Source organism: Ailuropoda melanoleuca, chromosome 5 (assembly GCF_002007445.2).
Source record: "Ailuropoda melanoleuca isolate Jingjing chromosome 5, ASM200744v2, whole genome shotgun sequence".
Classification (NCBI taxonomy): Eukaryota; Metazoa; Chordata; class Mammalia; order Carnivora; family Ursidae; genus Ailuropoda; species Ailuropoda melanoleuca.
The window spans coordinates 128,702,285-128,721,269 of record NC_048222.1 but is presented as its reverse complement, the minus strand read 5'-3'; the positions used below and the strand labels follow the sequence as shown (position 1 = coordinate 128,721,269).

General features: G+C 38.3%; 2 protein-coding genes across 3 annotated transcripts; one reads left to right on the top strand and one right to left on the bottom strand.

Moving 5' to 3' along the window:
- Window positions 1-987: 987 nt before the first annotated feature.
- Window positions 988-4,752, bottom strand: LOC100483023 (centrin-4). Its single transcript, XM_011230559.3, has 5 exons — window positions 4,615-4,752; window positions 3,244-3,390; window positions 2,493-2,621; window positions 1,746-1,883; window positions 988-1,551 (listed from the first exon to the last, which is right to left on the bottom strand). The coding sequence occupies exons 1-5, from the start codon at window positions 4,615-4,617 to the stop codon at window positions 1,462-1,464; spliced, it is 507 nt and encodes a 168-aa protein (XP_011228861.1). The 5' UTR covers window positions 4,618-4,752; the 3' UTR covers window positions 988-1,461.
- An 86-nt stretch (window positions 4,753-4,838) lies between these two features.
- BBS12 (Bardet-Biedl syndrome 12) lies at window positions 4,839-18,957 on the top strand. 2 transcript variants are annotated; one of them, XM_019804432.2, is made up of 4 exons: window positions 4,839-6,190; window positions 9,772-9,911; window positions 12,401-12,463; window positions 14,260-18,957. In XM_019804432.2, the coding sequence occupies exon 4, from the start codon at window positions 14,270-14,272 to the stop codon at window positions 16,409-16,411; it is 2,142 nt and encodes a 713-aa protein (XP_019659991.1). In that variant the 5' UTR covers window positions 4,839-6,190; window positions 9,772-9,911; window positions 12,401-12,463; window positions 14,260-14,269; the 3' UTR covers window positions 16,412-18,957. The 2 variants fall into 2 exon arrangements, with proteins under 2 accessions (XP_019659991.1, XP_002923862.1); XM_002923816.4 differs by lacking the exon at window positions 9,772-9,911 and having other exon boundaries at window positions 4,840-5,072.
- The last annotated feature ends 28 nt before the right edge of the window (window positions 18,958-18,985 follow it).

The window sequence follows — 18,985 nt, the reverse complement described above, 5'->3', positions numbered from 1 at the left end:
GTGAACTAGATGGGGCAATTAAAGTTACATTTTCTATAATCCTTTCTTGCTCCAAAGACCATTACTTAGGTTTAAGGAGAGTTTGTATCTATCAAGTGGCATCTGTAGCCTATTATCAGGAGCAGAAATCTGAGAGCTTCTGCCAGTGCATCTTGGTATCAGTTTAATTGCCAAGGAAAACACAATGCAGTCAACTACTGGGTAGAACAATGCTTCACTCATATAGAGAAGAGACAGAGCAGTATCAGTTTCAGTAGTGAATGTCGGTTGCCCATGGCCAGCAGGTCCCTCCCAGAAGCCAATACAGAGCAACTGGCCAGTAAACAGCCATCTTGTTGTGCAGCAGAAGGACCCCACCTTCTCCGAAGGGGAGATCCCCTTCCAGAGTGGGGTTGGCCAGGAGCCATATTACACACACGGGCACCATATTATATATATGCTTAAGCAGAAAAAAGCACACATGGAGTCTGAAATGGAAAGATATTCACAGACTATTCCAGCATAAGTTCTAGAGACTCTCTCTCTTGGTAAGGAAGTGCTCCAGGCCCAAGGCCGAGTCCTGTGTGACTCAGTGGGGGATCAAAAGACTGTATCTTGAGACTGCCTTTCCCAACAGTTCAGCTCTTTCATAAAAAAAAAAAAAAAAAAAGTGAAATTACAAGAGTCGTAATTGTAAATGAGTTAGAAAATATACACTTAAGTTACCCTGAGATTTTTATCCATAGGAAAGATGCATAGTGAAGCATAAGGATACAAGATTTAGAATCCATGTCTTATTACCTATGAATAACTGAGCAATTTTTAAGTTCTCTGAACTTTAGTTTTCTCATATGTAGTAAAATGGAGCTAATACTACCAGCTTCCAAGTTGTAACACTGAGATAACATATGTGAAATCTCTAGCACCTTCCAAGACAGAGGTTTTAAACACTCACTTGCAGGGTCAAACTTACAGGAAAATCTACGTAGTGCAAGTGCTGCTTTGAATTTCTTTATAAGAGGAAAACTAGCAAATAATGTAGTTGCTAGGCAATTTTATTTAATACTTTACATATCTGAATAACTGATTAAAAAGCAAATACTTATCAGTTTTAAAGAGTTGCACAAAAGGAAAATAATAGGGAAACTAATTGCTTGTTTGCAAACAATTCATTTGGATGTGGGGTCAGTTTCATTAAACTTAAAAAAATTCTAAGTCTTTAGACCCTGGAGCTCTAAAAGTAGCAGTTGGAATTAATACTGATTTGGGATCCATGGTTCACAGAAATTACATTTTCTTTGTTTCTTGATGCTGTAGATTTAACAACATATTGGTAGAAATATGTAACTTCTCACATGGATTAGACATCAAGAGAAATTTGTGCATATAAACTAAAAATCAAAAATGAATACATTCAGATATGATGAAACTGTATAGCAAATATAATGTTGTTAACAACTTTGCAGAAGGAATAAAAAAATATTAATAAAGGGTGGTCTTTTTCATCATTCTCAAAAATTCTTCCTCATTTATTTCTCCATCCCTGTCACGATCAGCTTCATCAAGCATTTCCTGTAAGCAAAATGCAAATATATGTGAAATCATTAAAAATGAATAATGATATAAATGAATATTCAAATACACAAATTTTATTCTGAATGTATTTGAGTCCAACTAAATTAAATTATAACTATAAATTATATATAAATTATAATTGTATGTTATAATTATACATGTAAATTATAATTATAAAAGTAAAAAATTACCTGAAGTTCATCATCTGTTAAGTTTTCCCCCAGTTCCTTAGCAACCCTCTTGATATTGTTTAGCGTTATGCTTCCAGTATCATCATCATCAAATAATTTGAAAGCCTTCAATATTTCTTCTTTTTCATTTTTTTCACTCTTTAAAAACAGAAGCAATTAAATGTCACTAATCTTTCATTTATTCTATCAAATTGGACTTATAGGTGTTTGAGGTCTAGAAAGGCAATGTACCAGGTAGCTGAGTTCTGACTTCACTGCTATAACTTTTAACAATTATTCCAATGCACTCACATTTGCTCTCAAGGTATCTATATTCAGGGTTTGTTAAGGTGGAAGAAGCAAGGATGATAAAGAGAACGTATCTCTTATTAACACCAGTAACTGATATTCATTATCAAAAATGTAAGCTGTAAGAGAACAGGGAGGTTATCTCATCCAGTGCTTTCTAGAATAGTGCCTGGCAAAATGGGCATTCAGGAGATGTTTGCTGAATTCAAGCCTTCAAAATGCTGACCCCATTCTCTCTATCCAGCCATATATCCTTATTATTTCCTAACAACCTTCTCCACACTGGACAGTCTTCATTACTACCCTGAAAATATCTTTAATCTTGCTCTTCCTATCTATCTAAATTCTACCCATCTTTAAAGACCTAATTCCAGTTCTTCCTCTATGAAACCTCTGATTGTTCAAAAATGTAGAAGGCTATTGCTTGTATTTCTTTGAAAAATAAAATCACTACTATACCATTTTTACACTCATTATGGCAAAAAAATCTTCAAAAGTAATGGTGCCATTTCCTTCTTTGTCAATTTCAGCTATCATTTTTTTAATTTCTTCTTTCTTGGGTTCAAATCCTAAGGCTTGCATTGCAATCTGAAATAGGAAGCAAATAAATTATAATATGCCACATTCTCCTTCCTATCTTTTAAATTACCTATTAATGACTAGATTTTCTCTTTTTCATTATGGACTAGGCATAAACCTAGAAAGTCAGGTCAGGAGGCCTAGGTTGCAATCCTGTTATGCCATAGTATATGGGCACTGTCACATCCTGGGTTTTGTTGTACTCATTCATAAAACAAGAATAAAATGCCTAACAAGATACAGTTTTGTTATTATTAGTATGAGGCAGGTATATATACTGAGGGTGTAGGTGTCCACAACGAAGAGATTTTATATCAAGCTTTCAGACGGCTGCTGTTAAAGATTGAAAGATTGCCACAAATAAATGATGGTATTAAAAATCTTTTAGAATTAGAAGCAATTTCAGGGGCGCCTGTGTGGCGCAGTTGTTAAGCATCTGCCTTCGGCTCAGGGTGTGATCCCAGCATTATGGGATCGAGCCCCACATCTGGCTCCTCTGCTAGGAGCCTGCTTCTTCCTCTCCCACTCCCCCTGATTGTGTTCCCTCTCTCGCTGGCTATCTCTCTCTCTGTCAAATAAATAAATAAAATCTTTAAAAAAAAGAAAAAAGAATTAGAAGTCATTTCAAAACCTTCAATTCTTTCACATCTATGGTTCCAGACCCATCAACATCAAATAAATCAAAGGCCTCTTTAATTTCTTGCTTTTGGGTTTCATTCAGTTCAAGTTTTGCTGCTCTTTTCTTCCATTGGTCTGAACCTGTGCAGTAGTTGGATGCCTGTAATAAATACACATGGGCATGAAAAACTATGTAACTGGAAAACTTACCAGAACCAGAATAATCGATGATAAAAATAATAAGCATATTCAAGAACCATATTCCCTACTGCATAATGACCATCAGCAATTTCCCTTTTTCCTTTGCTAACATTTATGTTTTTAGTTATTACTATCTTGGTGGAAAGCCTGGTTCTTTTTACCACTTAAGTCTTTTCTTCAAACTAGTGCTTTTTGAGAGAGAGAAGAGGCAAAGGCACATTCACGCTCCAACAGATGTTATGTCAGAATACAACTGGCCTCACTTGGTGTATGTAAAAAGTAGTGTCTAAGGCACACCTTTCATCCAGGCCTATGTGTCTCACAATAAAATTTGTTTATTTTGTGGGATATAGTTGATTGGAACATAATACCCTTTCCCACCTTTTAGTGTACTTTTCTACATTGCAGAAGCTGAGAAATGAAAAAACTACATTTTCCAGGTGAAAAACAAACTACTCCAGGGATGGGAGTAAGAATAAATGTTGGGCCAATTATCAGTATCCAGGTAAGGTGAAGGACATCTTCCTGCTGTGTGCCATTTTCCGTTGCCATGCAAGGTCACAGGGTTACTCCTGGGGTTTTTCTGCAGCCTTATTTCACTATCTTATCTCCAGTTTTGGATCAAGAAGGAGTAGCGGCAGACGTGGCAGCTGGACATCACGTTCTTGTGTGCCTCGTCTCCGGTTTCGCGGGGCGGCAGCGGCGGATTCTTGGTCCCTAGACTGCAGATACACAGGTGTGCTCTTTGACTCGACAGTTCCAGCCTTCAGAACCTTCACCTTCCCAACAGTGACGGAGTGAGGAGCTACCTGGCCACGTTTTCGGAGTTCAGGACCTCTTTCCTTAGAGGCCTAGACCCTCCAACAGTTTCTAAGCCTCGTATTCTCTGTATTCAATTCCGCTCTGGCTAAACAGTGGTTTCTGTTTCCATCACGGAACCTATGGCAGAGTGCTGGCATCAACGGTTGGTGGGGACGACGAGGAACGAGTGAACCGTTCTTGCGTCCCTAGAGCCACGGGCAACGTGCTTCTAGTTGGCCACGACAGGAGGCGTTACTAAATGACACTGGAGGATCGGGAGGTGAATAATACATTTCATGAACCAAACAAAATTCCTTCCTTGCTCCGGGTTGAAACTTCAGCCCTAGCCCGGCCCAGCAAGGGGTTACAGCCTGGCACTCACCATGTCACCAAACCGGTGCCCACAGCCGGGACCTCCCAGTCTCAGCCGCTAGCCGCGCAGCCCAACTGCAACCTACACAATTCAGAAACCGTTGCTAAGGCCGCTCTTGGTGCCCTCTCAAGCAGCCCCGCCCACCAGGCTTGCGTACTGATTGACAGTTATTCTACCCAGTGATTAGAAAAGAGGGCCCTTGAAGTCGGACCCCTCTCTCTACTCTCTACCAATAGAGTAACGCTTTGCCTTTCCCAGCGGAAGTTAAGCAGAACTTTCCGTCTGGTATCTTAGCGACCAGCCCCACCCAGTCGCCCCGCTGGCTCCGCTTTGCACATACGCAAGATGCGGGCGGAGAAGGGGGCGTCTTCGTCCCGGTGCTTCGTTGTCCCAGTGCCAGGCAGAACGTCGTCTGAGGTGGGAAGCTGGGATCCGAACCCTCGCGTGAAGATGGAGAAAAGAGCGAGGTTAGTAACGAGATGCTTCCACCGACCGCTAAGGCTTTAGTGCAGACGCGGAGAGTCTTTATTTGGTTTTTTGACCTCTTCGTGCCCCGGGAAAAGATAAGAATGAAGAGTCTGGCGGGCCGGGTAAATTGGTCCAGTTTTGGTTTACCATCCGGCTGGGATTAACGGAGTGGAGGGGACTGACCTTTCCATGGGCCGCTAGGTATTTCTCAGCCTCCGCAGTGTCTGGGGCTTGACCTTTAGCATTTCCCTCTTACCTGGTTCGGGGGGATTCTGGCGCGGTAGCCGAATGGCTGGAAGGAGGTGGGTATGGGGGCAGGATGGGTGTTGGGATGCACCAAGCCTCTCTGCATAGGAAGAGTTTTTACCGATGTTGTAGTATTTATTTGCCAGGTAGGACTTTGTCTCCAACCATAGTGACGACCAGACACCTACCTTACTCTCACCCTCAGCCATTCCTGTGGTTGAATCCCAAGATTTGGCCGGCTTTCCAGCCATATCCAGTATAGATCCACAGTCATGAGTCAGACATAGCCTGATAATCCAGTTGACTTGAGTTACTGCCGAGATTTAGAAGCCCGTAACTCCTGTAAATCAAAGCAAATTCTTGTCCAGAGGGCCAGACTTGTTGATTTGTCCAGTCGTGAATCTGGTCGGAGACCAGCTAAAGGGGGAGAGAATGAGGTGGACGTCTGACTTCCTGGTAGAAATGAAGAGGTGATAGTTCTTTAAAACTTCTAACTCTAATTCCTTACACATCAGGACTCTTTTTATGCTTCTTGCAGTACCTTCTGCAAAGTAAGTACTTTATTTTCCAAAAACGGTTCTGGATTCTCCAGCATTCTCCAGTTAAAAGGAACGTTAACTTTTGCCCAGTGTTGTTGCTGTTTGTTTGTTTGTTTTTTTCTTTATCCCACTTATCTCCTTGAACTCAGGACAAGAAAAATGTACAAAGTACATTCTTGAAGCAGTCTCCCAACTCACTGTTCGTACTGTAGTATGTAGAAGCATGGTACGTTTTCCAAAACCATCATCCTTTCGGGTTCACATTATATCCCGGTCAGATACCCAAGCTTTGTAATCACAGATAAACAACACATTAGAATTCTGGAAAATAGGTAAGTTTATTCTAATATTAGAAGTAATTTTTCTGTATAAAATTGTCCCGGTAGAAATTATGCAAGTTCAAGATATTTTGTGAATTAAGTAAAATGTTCATTTACTCAGTTATAATACAGTAGACGCTTAAACAACAAGGATTTGAACTGTGCAGGCCTACTTATACGTGGATTTTTTTGGAGATTTGCCGCAATTTCAAAAAACTCTGTGTTGAACTTTATAGCCTAGAGATACTGAAAAAAAATTTTTTTAAGGTATTATTGTAAGAATACAGTATATAATACATGTACCATATAAAATATGTATTAATTTACTGTTTTTGTTATCTGTAAGGCTTCCAAACAACAGTAGGCTATTAGTAGTTAAGTTTTGGGGGAGTCAGGATTTATATTTGGATTTTCAGTTGTGCAGTAGTCCAGGTCCCTAACCCCTGGTGTTTAAGGGTTAATTGTATTTTGATTTTTCAGGCCATTAGTCTCACTGGGAAAGTTGGTCTTGATGAGTTTCAAGGACATTTACTTCATCTTTACTACTAATATTGAGGGGATTTCTGAGACCCAGAAATGAATAGTGACCAAATATACAGAACTGAATTCTAACCTAGATCAATTTTGTTCTTATGGCAATTAAAAGGCTCAGTAATACGTTAATCTGCTTTTATATCACTTTATGATTTAGGCTCTTATATTTGGGAAATTAACTTCTAGCAAAAATGATTTTTTTATTATAGGCTCAGATTGCAATTTCTAGGTCTTGGGTCTAGGAAGTACTTAGTGTTGAAAAATAGCTCTTACTAATCCAATTGTATTGTGAAACCTTAGTAGTAGTAGTGATAATAATAATAATAAGTCTAGGAAAATATTAAATCCATTGGCACTCTTAATTCTACTAAATTTACTTAATGCTTTCCACATGTCCTTTACTGTGCCAACTATTGGGTGAGTTTGAAAGGAACTGAGTGTAGAGTATAAAGATGAATAAAAGCAAGGAACCCACAGATTAGTGGGGGAGAAAGGCATGGACATAAATACAGAGTTTGAAATTCAGGATGCTAAGTGCTTTAGTAGATGTGTGTAGAAAGTGCTTGAGCACAGGAAGGAGACACTACTTCTTTCTGGGGCATTGGAGAAGGTCGTATCAAAAATGTGGAGCCCTGCATCAGGCTTCCTGCTAGCAGGGAGTCAGCTTCTCCCTCTCCCACTGCTCTTCCCCCCACTCATGCTCTCTCTCACTATCTCTCTCAAATAAATAAATAAGATTTTTTTTAAATGTGGCATTTGTCTTGGGTCATGAAAGATACGTAGCATTTGCCAAGGTGAAGAAAGGGAGGATATTCAAATCTGAATATAGCATGTATAAAAATGAAAATAAATGTATGTTCTAGTGTGGCAAGATCATAGGGTTTATAAGGAAAGGTGGAAAATGAGTCATAAATTACATTGAGGTCCAATTATGGGACACCTATGTCAAATTAAGGAGTAAAGATTTCATTCTCTGAGATAGATATTTTTAGGCAATGGAGTGCTTTGATTAGGTTTGTGCTTTGCAAAAATAATTCTGACAACCATGTGAAGGAGGAACCATTTTGGAAGCAATTAAAGGGGTCTCCACTAAGACAGTGCCACGTAGGAATCATGTCAGCTCTAAAGGTGATTGAAACTTGAATTTTGAGGGAGTAATACTGAGAGCGGCATCTGTTTAATCTTGTCAGTTTTGTACTTAAAGATAGCAAATACTGTGAAAACCATTCATTCATTTGCTCATCAAATATTTATTGAGTGTCAGCAGTGTGTCAGACAATATTCTTGGTATGTAGGATTCCTCAGTGACTAAAATTGTCCTCCTGGGAATTACATTCCAACAGAGGGAGATGATCAATAAATAATAAATAGATATGTAAACTGTGTACTACTTTATTAAGGTGGTAAGTGTTATGGAAAAAAGAAAGTAGAGCAGTTAAAGGGAATCCAAGTGTAGAGGGAAAGAGGAGTTTGTGGTGTTGAATAGGGTGCCCAAGGGTAGACCTCATTGAAAAGGGTAGATTTGAGTAAATATTTAGAGGTGGTGAAACAATAGATTTCTCAGGGATGACCATTCCAGAAAGAGGGAATAACTGGAACAGAAACTCTAAGTTAGGGAGCATGACTTGCAGAGTGCTCAAAGGATAGCGTAGTAGGAAACAGAGGGGTAAGAGGGAGGAGTGTAGATTATTAGGGCTTTATTAAGGCCTTGATTTTCATTCGTAGTGAAATGGGAAGGTTTTGCAAGATTTTGAGCAGAGGAGTGAAAGACTCCGAGCTGATTTTTTAAAGGGGCTCCTGTGTCAGACAAAAGAGTAAAGACCTTTACGTTCCACGTTGAAGGTTTTTAAATAATGGAATATGATTATAGTGCTATATTGGGAATAGACTGGAGATACACAAACTGTTGATTTTGATAATGAAAAAAGCTAATCATACCTGTCAGAATATATTAATATTTTTAAAAACTCAGCTCCTGAAAAGTATTCCATGTCTTGGTATTCTAAACCAAATGCCTTAAACAAGACTAGACATGATACTAGGAAAAGAAGGATGCGTTTGATGTCAAAACTCAGTGAAGTAGTATGACTGTGCTTCTATTACACACTTAGAAAGTTAGAGAAACATTAAGCAGGCAAGTAAAATTGTTAGGGAACCCAATAATAAAATAGCTGTTTGTGGAAAACGTTGGTGCTGAGGTATGGCAGAACAAAAATCAGAGTGTGTCAATTCAATGGCAAGAAAAGTTACCAGAGATGTTTTTTTATCTTTGAAATTATCTATTTCACCATCCTCTTCACTGTCTTTGCCTATTTATATTCAACTTTTTAGAAGATGAGGGATTTTTGTTTGAGTTTTTATTTTATGTTAATTAATCTCTCCAAAGTAATTATTTAGGAGCTTTTCTAAACTTAGGAATGCTAAGACTTTTTTTTTAATTGCTGCTGAAACTTGGAATAGAGTCTTCAAATGCTGAAATAGCATTTCTCCTGAATATTTATTTGTTTATTCCTTTTATTGAATATAGTTAACACAATATTATGTTAGTTTCAGGTGTACAACATAGTGATTCGACAACTCTATATGTTATGCTATGCTTATCACAAGTATAGTTACCAATTATCACCATACAATGCTAATAGAATACCATTGACTATATTCTTTATGTTGTGCCTTTCATCCTGTGACTTATTCCTTCCATAATTGGAAGCCTGTACCTCCCACTCCCTTTCACCCCTTTTTGCCCATCCCCTATACTCCTACCCTCTAGCAACCACCAGTGTGGTTGTTTCTGCCTTTTCTGTTTGTTTTGTTTTTAGGTTCCACATATAAGTGAAATAATTGGAATATTTTGAGATCAGTTTTATGTAACTTTTTGCCTGTAGATTAGTTTTGTTTAAATAATTTCATGTCTTCTCTGGGAAAACTGTTTTGACATAAATTAAATGCAGACTTTGAAAGTTTGAATAAGTTTGAAATAGCCCATGACTTTTTCCTTTTGTCCTAAATTCTCTATGAGTTTTCCATTCATACAGTAATATGTTGTGATTTAAACTTAGTATAAAGAGGAAACCACAAACAGAGACTCTGATGCTTGGGGGAAAAAGGGCATATCCATTTTAAGGGTATGGACAGGCTTGGAAGAAGGCAAGACGTTTTGGAAGTGGAAAATGCAGTGGAAGACTCTACAGGAGAAAAGGTGAATCTCTATCCCATTGGGTAGAGGGGCAGCCAGAAGACAGTATTGTATAGTAGTTAATAGCATGGGACTCTGGCATTAGACAAATCTGGATTTTAGTTCCTAACCTATTATTTCCTAGCTGTGAGATTTGGTATGTTACTTGTCTGTTTTTCATTTTAATAGGTTAAGTGTATACATACCTCATAATATTATGAGATATATATTTACATAATGGATGTAAAGTGCCTCATACTTAATAAGCTTTCAGAACTTGTTAGAAATGAAAAAACAAGCAAAAAGCAGCCCTTTCAAGCTTGTCTTTTCGACAAATTATTCTGGAGCAGCTGGATATCCAGGAGGAAACAAAATGACCCCTACCTCACACCATTTACAAAAATCAGTTTAAGATGAATTATAAGTATAAATGTAAAAGCTAAAACAAAAAGAGCTAAGTTGGAGGAGTCACACTCTCTCACTTCAAAACCCATCACAAAGCTACAGTAATCAAAAAAATGTCTTTGGGCACCTGGGTGGCTCAGTTGGTTAAGCATGTGACTTGATTTCGACTCAAGTCGTGAGGATCTTAGTGTCATGGGATCGTGTGGTCCTGGCTTAAGGATGGACATATAAACCAATCAGATATAATTGAGAGTCCAGAAATAAACCTAAAAATATTGCCAGTTGATTTTTGACAAAGATGCAAAGCCATTAATTGGGAAAAGAATAGTTTTTCAACAAATTATGCTGGGACAATTTAACATCCAAATGCAAAAGAATGAAGTTGGACCCCTACTTCATCCCATATACAAAAATCAAATGTATCAATGAACTTAATATAAAATGTAAAACTATAAAATTCTTTGAAGAAAACACTGGGTAAAATCTTTAAGACTTTGGATTTGGCAATAGATTCTTAGATATGACACCAAGAGCATGAGCAACAAAAGAAAAAATAGACAAATTCAACTTCGTTAAAATGGGAAACTTTTATGCATCAAAGTGATTATCAAAAAAGTAGAAAATACAACCTACAGAAAGAGAAAATATTTATAAATTGTATTTTGATAAGGTTCTAGTTTCCAGAATATGTAAAGAATTCTTACAATTCAGCAACAAAAAGACAATCNAGAGGAAGAAGCAGGCTCATAGCGGAGGAGCCTGATGTGGGGCTCTCCCATAACGCCGGGATCACGCCCTGAGCCGAAGGCAGACGCTTAACCGCTGTGCCACCCAGGCGCCCCAAGACAATCCCATTTTTAAAATAGGCAAAAGATTTGAATAGATACTTCTCCGAAGATCCAACCAGTACATGAAAAGATGCTTATCATCATTAGTTGTTAGAGAAAGGCAAATCAAAACTGTGATGAAATATCACTGCACACCCACTAGGATGTGTATTGTTATAAAAACAGAAAAAAAAAACGAAAAACAAAGCAGAAGATATGTATTGGTGAGCATGCTGGGTTGAATAGTGTTCCCTCCAAAGTCATGTCCACCCAGAATCTCAGAATGATTTTATTTGGAAATAGGGTCTTTATAGAAGTAGCTAGTTAAGATAGGTCATTCCAGATTAGGTTTGACCCTAAATACAAGGAATGGTGTCCTTTTAAGAAAGCCATATGAAAGAAAAACAGATACTGAGTTTTGCTACCAAAAGCCATGGACCTCCAGGAACCAACTAGGAGCTGGAAGAGCCTTCCCTAGAACATTCAGAAAAATCATGGCCCTGCAGATACCTTGATTTCAGACTTCTGGACTCCAGAACCATGAGAGAATAAAAATGTATTGTTTTAAGCACCCAGTTTTTGGTAATTTGGTATAGCAGCCCTAGGAAATCAATACAACAAGGATGTGGAGAAATTGAAACCCTCATATATTGTTGGTGGGAAAGTAAAATAATTTAGCTGCTATAGACGACAGTTTGGCAGTTCCTCCAAAAGTTAAACATAAAGTGACCATGTGACCACTCCTAGGTGTATACCCAAAAGAATTGAAAACATACTCAGACACTTGTACACAAATGTTCATAGTAGCACAATTCATAATGGTCAAAAGGTAGAAACAACTGAAATTTCCATCAACAGATAAACAAAGTGTTACATACATACAATGGACTATTACTCAGCCATAAAAAGGAATGATGTACCAATACATAATACAATGTGGACAAACCTCAAAAACATTATGCTAAGTGAAAGAAGCCAGACACAAAAGTTCACATATTGTGTGGTTCTATTTATATGAAATATCCAAAATAGGTTGAGCCATAGACATAAAAGATTAAAACCATAACGTTTTTAGAAGTATAGAAGAATAACCTTTGTATTCAGGAGTAGGCAAGACTTTTAAAAATTGAACCCAAAAATCAATAACCTTTTATAAAAAGGAAAAAAAAAAAGATAAATGAACTGGGGAAGTAGATTGCCAAGCAACAATAAGGACCACTTGACGTTTGAAGTGATACCAGCATGATTGTGTTTTGTGTTTGTTTTTCTATTTATTTTCAGCTGCAGTTAGGTGAGCATGGAGTAGACAGAGTTGGATTTCATCAAGATTAGTGGCCATGCAAGGTAAGTAGGCTGAACCTAAAGAGAGATAAGGATTTTGAGGATATACGTGCAAGGGAGTGATTGTAATAATTGACAGATAGGAATTTTAACTGGGTAGAGAATTGATAATATGGGGGAGAAGGGTGAGGGACAGCAAAAGCATGGTAAGATCAGATAATTGTAAGATGATGGATCTCAGGATTAAAATATTGGAATCCTAGAGTATATTTTGATGCCATCTAGGGATATGCCTGAGTGTATCAAGAGTTTATTTTTATTTTACAGAATTGAAATTTTCACAAAACAGCATTTGAACCTGAATTCAAAAAATTCATTATACCTTTTCCTAGGCTGTAGTAGCTTTTCTCCTTAGTCCTTGAAAGCTTATAGGAAGCTACTCTTGCGGAATAGTCGTGTCATAGCTTCCTCCCGCTCTTAAGATATCTCAGAGTGGTGCTCGTCAGCTTCAAGGATAAATCCAGGAATTATAGAAACAAACTCATCAGATGAAGAGCAAAACTCTAAATTGCTAGCTTTTTGATATTTTGGATTTAAAAGATTGTGATAAAAAATATCATTCAAAGAATTATAAAGTCTTGGAGTTGGAAGAGAAGTTTATATTATCTACAATTTTAGTTATAGTCCTTTAACTGAGAGCTCATGCCTCATGAGATAGGTCATTTTATTATAGACAGCTTTTCAATTAAGGGGTATTTTGTTAAAAAGTTCTTTTTATTGGACTAAAGTTTTTCTCTTTAAGTCTTACTAGTTTTTGATGTGGATTTTGAAATATTATGTGGAAAAAGCCTAATTGCTTTTGAACTTCCCTTTAAATAATACTTTTTTCCCCTTTACATTTTAATCAGTAACCAAATCCATCCTCTCACCTACATCCCTCTTCCACATTCCTTATCTAGATAACTATAGATGATTCTTAGCTGGCTTCTCTGCCTCCAGTGAGGCACCCACGCCGTTCATTTTCTGTGCTATCGGAGTGGTGATCTATCCAAAACACTAGCAGCAGCAGCAATAGTAGCAATAGTACTCAGAAGGGATTAGGTGCCAGGCATTGTTCTAAGCACTGTACTCATTACTCCTTATAATAACCCTATAAAGTAGATTGTGTTACAGTCCTTATTTTTCAGATGTGGACAGAGTAGTTAAATAACTTGATGAAGTTTATATAGCTAGTAAGCATTAGAGCCAAGTTCAAATCCAGACTTCTAAATTTGGAGCACATGCTTTCAAACTCTACATCAAGCTGTTTCTTGATCTTCCTTACTCAGAGCACTTCCGTGGTTCCCATCATAGGATCAGGGTTGACATGGCACAAAATGCTGTTCATGATCCAACCCCTTTTCTCTTCTAGAGCTTCATCTCCCATTTCCTACTACTTTCTTACATTCCTAAAAAACTAAACCACTTACATTACCCCAATACACTGTGTTTTTTCACATATATGTGCATTTACTACCACCTGCTTCAACTTGCTAACTCTTTCAAATTATTCTTCAAGACTCATTTCGGGCATTGCCTTCTTCTGGAAACACTACCAGGATCATTGCCTGCATGATCCACTCCCTCTATTGGATGAAGTGTTCCTTCTCCACATGCCCATACACAATATCATTTATCGCAATTTATTGCGATATTGTGAATCATTATAGTACTGTTATCATTGCACTGACCATATTTAATGGAAACTCTGTATACCAGAAGCTCCTCAAAGGCAGGGACTATATCTGATTTTTCTTTTATAAACAATTATAACCATGAATTACACTGAATATATTTCCAAGTTTTTATTTTATTTGCAGATGATGATTCATGGTGATGGCTTGCAGGATCATAAATAAAAGAAGGCACATGGGACTTCAACAACTTTCATCATTTGCAGGAACAGGAAGAACTTTCCTAGGCCCATTAAAATCATCTAAATTTATTGTAGATGCAGAGTGTCATGAAAGTGTGTTGATCAGTTCAACAGTAAGGCTTCTCGAAAGTTTGGATTTAACCAGCGCAGTGGGACAGCTTCTCAATGAAGCAGTTCAGGCCCAAAATAACACATATAGAACTGGAACCAGTACTCTTTTATTTCTCATTGGTGCGTGGAGCAGTGCTGCTGAAGAATGTCTCCATTTAGGTGTCCCCATTTCATTAGTAGTGTCTGTAATGTCGGAAGGCTTGAACTCTTGCATTGAAGAGGTAGCTTCCCTTCAAGTACCTGTCCACAATGTATTTGACCATATAGATAGCACAGAGACATTTCCCGGACTTGAAACATTTAGTGTCAGTTTGTGCCCTTTTCTACAAATCCCTTCAGATACTGGTTTACAGAAAGAGCGTGATCTCAAAGATGTTGCCTCTCCGTCACTAACCATTTACAATCTTTCTGGGATACCTGTTAAATCATCTAAACTCTTTAGACCTCAGGCTGAAGTTGAAGCTGATAAAAACAAGGTACAAAATCCTCAAACTCTGAAAAACAGTCTGCTCGCAGGCAACCGTTATAGAAAGTCAGTACTAATCCACAGTAGGCATTTTAATAGAACAGATAATAATCAGTGGATAAACAAACAAGATGGATTTCTAGAACAACATGGTGCAGCTCCTCCCAGTACTTACAGATGTAATGATTTTGTAGAGTTGGAGATGGGTTTGAGTCACGGAGATCAGAGCAGCATGAAATTAGTAGACGAAGCAGTACGGCTGCAGTGTCAGAATGCAGGTATGCAGCAAGGCAACTGGACAATGCCGTTTGGGTTTGACATTTCAAGAATCTTCACTTGCCGTTTACCAGGTGTACCTGAAACTTTCTCTTGTGTCTGTCCAGGATTTATCACTGTTGTGTCAATATCTAATACTACTATGATCAAGGAATTACAGAATCAACCTAACCGGATTATTCTCATCGAGGGTGACCTCACAGAGAATTATCGCCACCCAGGATTTAATAAGGCTACAAATATTAACACACTATTAGAAAGCATGAAGGTTCAACAAGACAGCTCAGAAGAACTGTGGACAAATTATGTATTACAAGTATTAATTAAGTTCAATGTGAACCTCGTCCTGGTACAAGGAAATGTGTCTGAACACTTAATTGAAAAGTGCATACACAGTAAGCGGTTGGTACTTGGGTCAGTGCATAGCAGTGTGATGCAGGCTTTTGCAGAAGCTTCAGGAGCAGTACAGGTGACCTACATCACACAAGTGAATGAAAACTGTGTAGGCAATGGGGTCTCTGTGGCCTTCTGGAGAAGTATTCCCTCGGATGTCATAGATAGGATCAACATAATCACAATCGTGATAAAAACAGAAGGAATTAATTTGGTTACAGTAGTGCTCACTAGCCCAGTCACTGCACAGATGCAATCCAAAGAAGATAGGTTCTGGACTTGTGCCTATCGTCTTTATTATGCTCTAAAAGAGCAAAAGGTCTTCCTTGGAGGTGGTGCAGTTGAATTTTTGTGTCTTAGCCATCTTCAAACTCTTGCAGAGCAATCATTGAGTAAAAGAAACCACGTCTGTTCAGGATGGCTTCATAATACTTCCTCTTGGCTGGCCTCATCTCTGGCACTGTACAGATCAACTGTGCTTAAATGCCTGGCAAATGGATGGCACAAATACCTTTCAGCTCTCATATATAACACGGCCAGTTGCTCATCAGAATTTGAAGCCAGCACAGTCATTCAGCAGCATCTACAAAATGCCACAGACTCTGGCTCTCCTTCATCTTACATCTTGAATGAATATAGTAAACTAAATAGTGGAATTTTTAATTCAGGCATTTCAAATAAACTGGAACAGATTCCAAGAGTTTACGACGTTGTTATACCAAAGATTGAGGCATGGCGCCGAGCTTTAGATTTAGTACTATTAGTACTTCAGACAGACAGTGAAATTATTACTGGACTTGGACACACACAGTTAAATTCACAGGAAACAGAGGGCTTTTTATTTTTGTAGTGTTATTGGCTAAGTCTTTGGGAAATAATATTTTGTAATATATCATGCTAATAATAAATTTCCTAGTAGCCAAGTCATAGTGCCTAAAATGCCAGCCATTACCAAGAAGAAAATTATTGATGTCTGTCAATAACTGTAGGGTCTGAGATTTCACCCAACTAACAAGCTAACAGGTTATAATGCCTGTGACTATTTCATGGTATGTATCTCAGGATACATGAGACACTTGGATCAGAGACAAAGCACTTTTATTATTCGCAATGAAAGTGGTAGCCAGAGCTTCCTGTTGGTTTGTATCCATTCCCATTTCTCTGAGCCCCATAAGAGCAGCATAAAAGGCCAGTGATGGAATCCTGCACACACAGTGGATTGTGTTATGGAAAAGAACACTGAGCTTAGGACATTGACTGCTTTTATAGTGACCAGAAACAATCCTGTTTTTTTGTCCAAGGGGCATTGTTACCTTATGCCTCAAGGTTGCTCAGTGTAAACACAAGCCTGAGACATGGGCTGGGTAAAGATAGGTCAGGTCTGTGCATTCATGGCATACCCGGAAAGTATGCAGTGTCATTCAGAGCCGATAATGGATGTCCTCTTCCAACTACTTCTTAACCTGCCTGCTTTTAACCAAATTTGAATTTTTATGTAAGAATGCCACTCTACTAGTCTGATTAATCTGATAAACAGGTTATTTAGTCAATACCATACCTATTCATTTGGTTTCATATAGCAGTTAATTAAGGCTGCTATTATCAACAGATTCTACTCTACTATTATCAACAGCAGCAGGATGAAACCAGTCTGCAGTATTGACCTCAATCATGTCCCCTAGGGTCTTGAATTTAGTCAGTTTTAAATTCCGGGGGTGGGGGTTGTTTATTAGCTTAAATGTATTGTAAGACCAATGTATCATACATCATGACCCACACAAGGGAGCTTTGACTGAGTTACTGATCTTGGGTGTCCATGACAAAATTACAGGGTGCAATAGATGGGCCAAAAAAAAAAAAAACCCCTTCCCTAATGGAGAGACCTACTGTGGTCTGTTTTTCCCACATACTAGCACATAGCCCCAAGTCACACATTGTCCTGGTTTCTGTGTTTGTAGTTTGTATATTTTCACGTATAACAGCTGCCGTCAATGGCGTTATGAACTGCCTCCAATACTGAATAAGAGTCTTAATAAGGAGAAAACATTTGTTCTTTTGACTCCCAGAGGGATTAAGTGCTGTGACTCTGTCCAAACAATGCTGAGAAACTACTTGGCAAACAGAGTTTTGAATTTTGTTTGGGTTTAACAGTCACTTCTACTGGTAGAGGTTGATAATGGCCACAGTCAAAACCATTGAGACAAGCTTCTAACTTTACCACCAGAACATCATCTACATAGTGAACATTTGGGATATCAGAGCATAGAGGCACTCACACTAAATCCCAACCCGCCAATAGGTTAGGATGGGTTAGGGCACGGTAGTAGATGACAGGAAGTTTGTCTCATTTCTCTATATGCAGCAATGGGAAAATGTAAATGGGAAATCTCCTCTGGCATTTTATGAGCATTTACAATATAAGCATATAACACCTCAGTACCAGTTATGTATTTTCATAACAATTTGTTCTTATACTATCAGTTGATTTTAGTCACTTTATCCCCTGTATGGGAGCTTTAATGATTGCGATGAGATTGTTATCTCCCTGGCTGGGAGCTCAGGAAGGAGCCAGGGGTCAGGGCTGCATCCAAGGAGGCTCTTTTTTTCTTTTTTGACCCCTGTCTTCAGTGTTGGTACCAACTTCTTTCCTGTGCACTTCCCAGTATCTGCGGAGCCCCCAGACTCTGGGGATCTTTGTTTTTTCGCCTTCCATATAACACTGCACCTCTTCAGTGTCCTGCAGCCTTTTGTACATTTGACCACCCTGTACCCAATACCAACTTCCCCTATGGGACTAGGTAGAATGGTGACTTGAGCACCTGTATCTAACAGCTGTAAAAGTTTGAGTCACTTTCTTCCCCTAGGTTTTCCCGTCACACTTGGCTTTTTCCTTAAAGCAACTGAGGCCAGGGTAGAGGGTAAAGGAGTTATTAAGAAGTGGAGAGTGCACATATTGCATGGTGCGCTGGGTGTTATATGCAAATAATGAATCATGGAACATTGCATCAAAACCTGGGGATGTACTGTATGGTGACTAATATAACAAAATAAAAATTATTTTAAAACATTTTTAAAAATAAATTGGAAATACACATACACAAAAGAAGTATAGAGGGAGAGAATAGCTCCATGCCAGTAAGGAATGTTTTGCATTTACTTTGGGTTTTGATCAATTGCCCAACTTGTGCTAAACGAACTTGCAATTTTGATCTACTTGAAGTTTTATTTCCTCATTGCTGGTAGCATTTGTTTTAGCTTTGAGGACCCCTTGACTTAGCAATAGCCTCACTTCTTGGCTAGAGCCCTGGGGCATGCTGCCTTGTTTTCATATTAATATCTAATATCCTTGCTTTTCCTACCCTGAGGTGAGTGAGCAACAACCAATACACCATTTGGGTGGCTTGTTTTTTTTTTTTTTTTTTTT

Coding starts and splice junctions, on each gene's coding strand:
- LOC100483023 (XM_011230559.3), bottom strand. Junction 2,622..3,243: donor TAGATGTGAAAGAATTGAAG/GTTTTGAAATGA, acceptor TTCCTATTTCAG/ATTGCAATGCAAGCCTTAGG. Junction 1,884..2,492: donor CCATAATGAGTGTAAAAATG/GTATAGTAGTGA, acceptor CTGTTTTTAAAG/AGTGAAAAAAATGAAAAAGA.
- BBS12 (XM_019804432.2), top strand. CDS start 14,270: ATGGTGATGGCTTGCAGGATCATAAATAAAAGAAGGCACATGGGACTT.